At 30.5% G+C, this 4,912-nt stretch overlaps 1 protein-coding gene across 1 annotated transcript in view; it reads right to left on the bottom strand.

Moving 5' to 3' along the window:
* Nucleotides 1–4,912, bottom strand: part of LOC106690025 (ABC transporter G family member 23) — a 39,737-nt gene that overhangs the window by 7,497 nt on the left and 27,328 nt on the right. Inside the window, exons 9-12 of the mRNA XM_014435277.2 lie at nucleotides 4,688–4,865; nucleotides 4,492–4,607; nucleotides 4,336–4,406; nucleotides 2,685–2,770 (exon numbers count right to left, since the gene is read on the bottom strand). Coding sequence (XP_014290763.2) covers nucleotides 2,685–2,770; nucleotides 4,336–4,406; nucleotides 4,492–4,607; nucleotides 4,688–4,865 — 451 coding nt within the window. The remainder of the gene's footprint in view (nucleotides 1–2,684; nucleotides 2,771–4,335; nucleotides 4,407–4,491; nucleotides 4,608–4,687; nucleotides 4,866–4,912) is intronic.

Raw genomic sequence — 4,912 nt, 5'->3', positions numbered from 1 at the left:
GCGTGCGTGTGTGTAGCGAGAGGAGCAAGAAGTTCATCTCTAATCTACGCAGCACTCTAATCCACCTCTAGCCTCACCAAAGCTCTCAAATTTATATATTATTTTCTTTTATAAAAACATATTCTTATTTGTATATCCTATTAATTTGTAGAAATACTACTGATCAATGTTGATAAAATAATAAATAAACAATGCTAAAATAACGCGCAAAACCACCTCAAGCAGATAAGATGCTTCTTATTCATCTGCTTCTGGATCACAGCCATATGCACTAGGCCTATCAATATGGGTTTTAACGATCCCTAATAGGACCATCGCTGTGCGGGTTCGTGACGAGCACTCAACATCTATCCCACTGACTTGCGGAGTGCCTCAAGGAGCAGTCCTCTCGCCAGTCTTGTTTTCCATTTATACTTCTGATATGGTTGGCAATAACTACAGGAAGGCAACGGTGACCGCTTACGCTGACGACATTGCCATCTACAGCAGCAGGATGAACGCCGAGACAGCTCTACATCAGGCTGAAGCAGTATGCTCTGAGATTGTTCAAAAGCTGAGGAGATTATAAATCAACAAATTTAAGGAGCAAATCACCACTCATAATAGGAACTTCAATCTTTTCACCCCGGTGACACACCTAAATTCTGACTTTGATAGGAACAGTAGGTGTGGAAAGATCAGAGGAAGATCAGTTCCAAGTTCAGGACCAATTAGGAAACACAACATTCAAATCAGGATGAACAGCGTACATTCCAAGCAAAAGCAAGAAGTTCATCTCCAATCCACCAGAACGCAGCACCTCGAGCCTCACCGAAGCTCTCAAATTTATATATTATTTTCTTTTATAAAAACATATTATTAATTCTTATATGTACTAGTGAGAAATGTCAATAAAATAATAAATAAATTAGAGAGCTATTAAATATCAATTCGATTAGCTATTATATATCAATTCGATTAGCTATTATATATCAATTCGAAGTGACTACCAAATATTTAATATATTTGAGATCGAATTGGTTAAAAACTATCACGGGATCTCACTAAGCAACGTGATCGATGTCTATTTTGAAAATCAGTTGTGGAGTTCGCTCAAAATACTGTCCACACAATGAGCAGGTGGTGACACCACTAAACACATTACCCTCATATTGGCTTCGCCGTAGTCGGATGATAATTATAACAAACAGGAATCCGAAAAAATACAACATTGAAAATATGAATAATTTAGTTTTAGATCAAAGCATAAAAATAATTTAAATTACGATTTAGAAAAAAACTGAGAGGCCAACTTAGTTAAACGACTCCATCCGAATCCTATTATCAATTAATAGATATTTTTACAGTTATTTTGTTCCTCTTGGTTATTAAATTAAAATCATACAACGTTTAAATTTTAGAGGTATTATGTCATCCGTTAGAAAATTTCTTGTAATATCTAAAAATAATCCCCGATCAAGTTACAAGAGCAACAGAAAGAAAAATATCACATGGTTTTCTTTTGCTTATAATAGGGGTATTCAGGATGTTGTGTTAAGTGTAAAATGTTTTACCATGTTAAATGTTATAAGTATAGGATTGGGAGTAAGTTAAAGTTAAATGTTAACTGCATAAGAGCTCCTAGCGGATTTTCTGAGCTACTTGCTTCATAACCTTTCCTTCCAAAACTTCATATTATTGTTTACTTCTTAGTTTTGACTAATGTAATTTATTACAACATGCTTAAAGTGAGTAAAAAATTGCTACTGAATGTCTTGTTGATCTTCTGACTAGTGAGGAAGAAAATCAAGATGAGCTAATTGACAACGGTCATTACACCATTATTATTGTCATTCATTGCTTTATTAGTTTTAAAAACATCCAAAACAATACTAACACAATAGAAACACAAAATATGAGCAAGTAACCTAACACAGCAACAAACGAAATTGTGACGAGCTCAGATGGTCTGTTACATGAATCATTTTCCATTTAACAGACCTTAATATAACATATAACCATGTTATATAAATTTATAGTTATAACATGGTAAAAGAAGTAAATATTTCTCCATTTAATATGTTTTTCAATTTAAAACGCTTTAACATGTTAAACTAAAGATCATGAATACCCCTAATATGTTTTGAACAGTAGTTACAATAAAAATTGTTGCCCAGCTCATCTCATATCATTATACTTCAAAGACCAGACCATTTCCAGTTCCTTAAATAAATCTTAGAGTACCTTGTTGGTCTGGTCAGCCTTCACAGCTTAAGCTTCTATGTAAAAGCTTCCTCCAGAAAACTGTCAAATTTTGCAAATAAGCTTGCCAGTGATATTCAATTGTTGTTTAGTATTTTTAATCTGCAGTAGTATACATTGTAAATTTGTTTTAAGAATATCTGTGGTCAAGAATTAAAATAACAATGTAAAAATTGTTAGCTCTCTATATTGAAAAACTTTATTTAATTTAATTTTCATTCTTCATGCAAATAAAGAATAAATTTGTTTTAGATAGAACAATAGTAGGTGTAGGTAATGATTTATTCCTATATCACGAAACACTGAAAAATCAGAATAATAATGGCAATATGAATTTTTTAGTAATATAATTTCTTAAAAAATTGTGCTTTTGTTTTTATTAAGTGTACTCCATCTTTACATAAATGTTTATGGTAAAATATCAATATGAATTTATGAATTACCTGATATTAAGCTTCTTTCAACAATACCGCTCCTTTTATCTTGAAGGATAGGTATTACGTAGGCTATAGGTAAAAAGAATTCCAGTCTAAAACAAATGGTTTCATTTGTATTATTACAGACCATTTATTTGGTTTTATTATAATGATCTATAATGCTGAAATATTTTGAAACTTTTAAATTAGATATGTGATGTATAATATTGATTAAATCAAAACTGTGATGATATATACATTTTTAAATAATAGATGTTCTATAATACCCAGCAAGGAAAAATTAATTCATAACTTTTTTTTAAAAATACAATCTACCATAATTTTGTACAATAAGTAACTAGTAGTTATATAAAGTTAATACCTTTAGAAAAAAAATAGTTTAATTTTAAGAAAAAATTAATTAAATTGTGGTAAGCTTCTATTCCTAGAAGCCTTAGAAGTACATTAGGTCTAGAGATAATGACTTCTGCTAAACAACTAATGCTCCTAAAAAACTGCTAAAAACAAAATTAGTGAAATTGTAAACCCAATTAACATTTTGTATAACTATTGATGAATTAATTTTGACAGTATTATATTCTGTTAAAAGTGCCTGAACCCAGTTAAAACTAAGCCAATCTTCATACAATCGAAAACCGTTCTATAATGCTCTCAACCACTATTGATTGATTTATTTTAACAACATCCCTTATCAGTTCCAACATCCTTTAAAGTTCTGAAACTTTATCAAAATCTCAGAGTTACCTTTGATCAATACCTATGTTTCCTCTATCACCCAAAAATCCATATCAATCTCCTGTTCCTCAGATTCATTCTCCAGTTACACCCACCATCTCTTAGTATCCTCACCGAGACACAGGTTCGAATTCGCCTATGGAAAATAATTATTAATTATTTTTAGGCTTGATTTTTGGAGGATTTTTTTTTTTTTTTTTGTCAATGTTCTACATTCATGGAACAAATTCATAACTCCTCACAATGCTGTCTAAATTAAGCAGGACTAGAACTGTTAGAAAGCTGAATTTCCGCTATTCCTACCCAAATCCATATATTTTAGATTTTATGCTTTTCTATGATTTTAAATAAAGAAAAAATTCTCAAATGTGTTATTTTATATCTCTGGATCTAATTTGTGGAAGCTTTTAAGCATTTCCTGCAGTTTAAATGGTCGTAAACCCCTTTTAAGTTATGTTTAGATTAATCAAGTTGTATTGAAATTATTGTGATTTTTGTAATTTCTGAAGATAAAAAAATTTAAAATTTTGGACAAAATCGGAATCAGAATCAGAAGTTTCATCTATTCCTATATTTAATTAGGGCCACATGGACTTTAAGCAAAATATAAATGATTCCCTCCATCAAATTTAATTTATGACCACAATGTCTACCTCAAGCTTAATCATTAGTATCTTAAGATCGTGGCTTGCCCCAAACTTTTCATATCTAAAAAACCAATTTTGAATCCTTTTCCTTGCCTTTGGTAGTTGTCAAAGTTATTCCATTCATTATGTAAGGTTATTCATGATCTGTGAAGCAAACATGGTTCTAATTTATTTAATGATGACCCATTAAATAATGATAATTTAAGATGAATAAGTCATCAGATCACTGTCCCTATTCATCTTATAAAACAGCATTAATAATTTTAGATTCATACAGTGACAAGACGCCAGGTACTGAGAATTCACTGAACTCTGGTTTAGTTTTTCCATATACTGGTTCTTTGAACTGTAAATAAATATTTCTGATATTAATAAAATTTAATTTAACACTAAATATAGCATTTTCATTCAATTGAACATTTTTTTATTACCTGGATCGGCAATAGAGTATGGTTTACTGGCCATTGGCATGTTTGTGACAATTGCACCAAGTAATCAAAGAATATGGAGTATATTGTGGATTCCAAAAAATCCCCAATAACTTTATCTGAAATTGTGAAACCAAAATATAAATTTAATGACTTAATTGATACACTTATTGTCTAACTCAAATTAATAAATGATTACTTGTTGTATCTAACCAAACTTTTACTTCACTTTGGTTAATCACACTATAGGAAGTACTCATACCCTTGTATAACCTTTCTTGTAAAGATTCTGTAAAGTTTTCAGAGATGTGCAAGATGCCTTGGATCTTACCTCCAATAAAATTTTCAAAAGCAATTTCTGTGTCATTGTAAGAAACCTAAACATTTCAAGAGTATTATGATTTATATATATATAACCTTTATA

Source organism: Halyomorpha halys, unplaced genomic scaffold (assembly GCF_000696795.3).
Source record: "Halyomorpha halys isolate HHAL.00 unplaced genomic scaffold, Hhal_1.1 Scaffold1553.1, whole genome shotgun sequence".
Classification (NCBI taxonomy): Eukaryota; Metazoa; Arthropoda; class Insecta; order Hemiptera; family Pentatomidae; genus Halyomorpha; species Halyomorpha halys.
The sequence above is the reverse complement of the archived record's forward strand: the minus strand, read 5'-3'. Positions and strand labels throughout refer to the sequence as shown.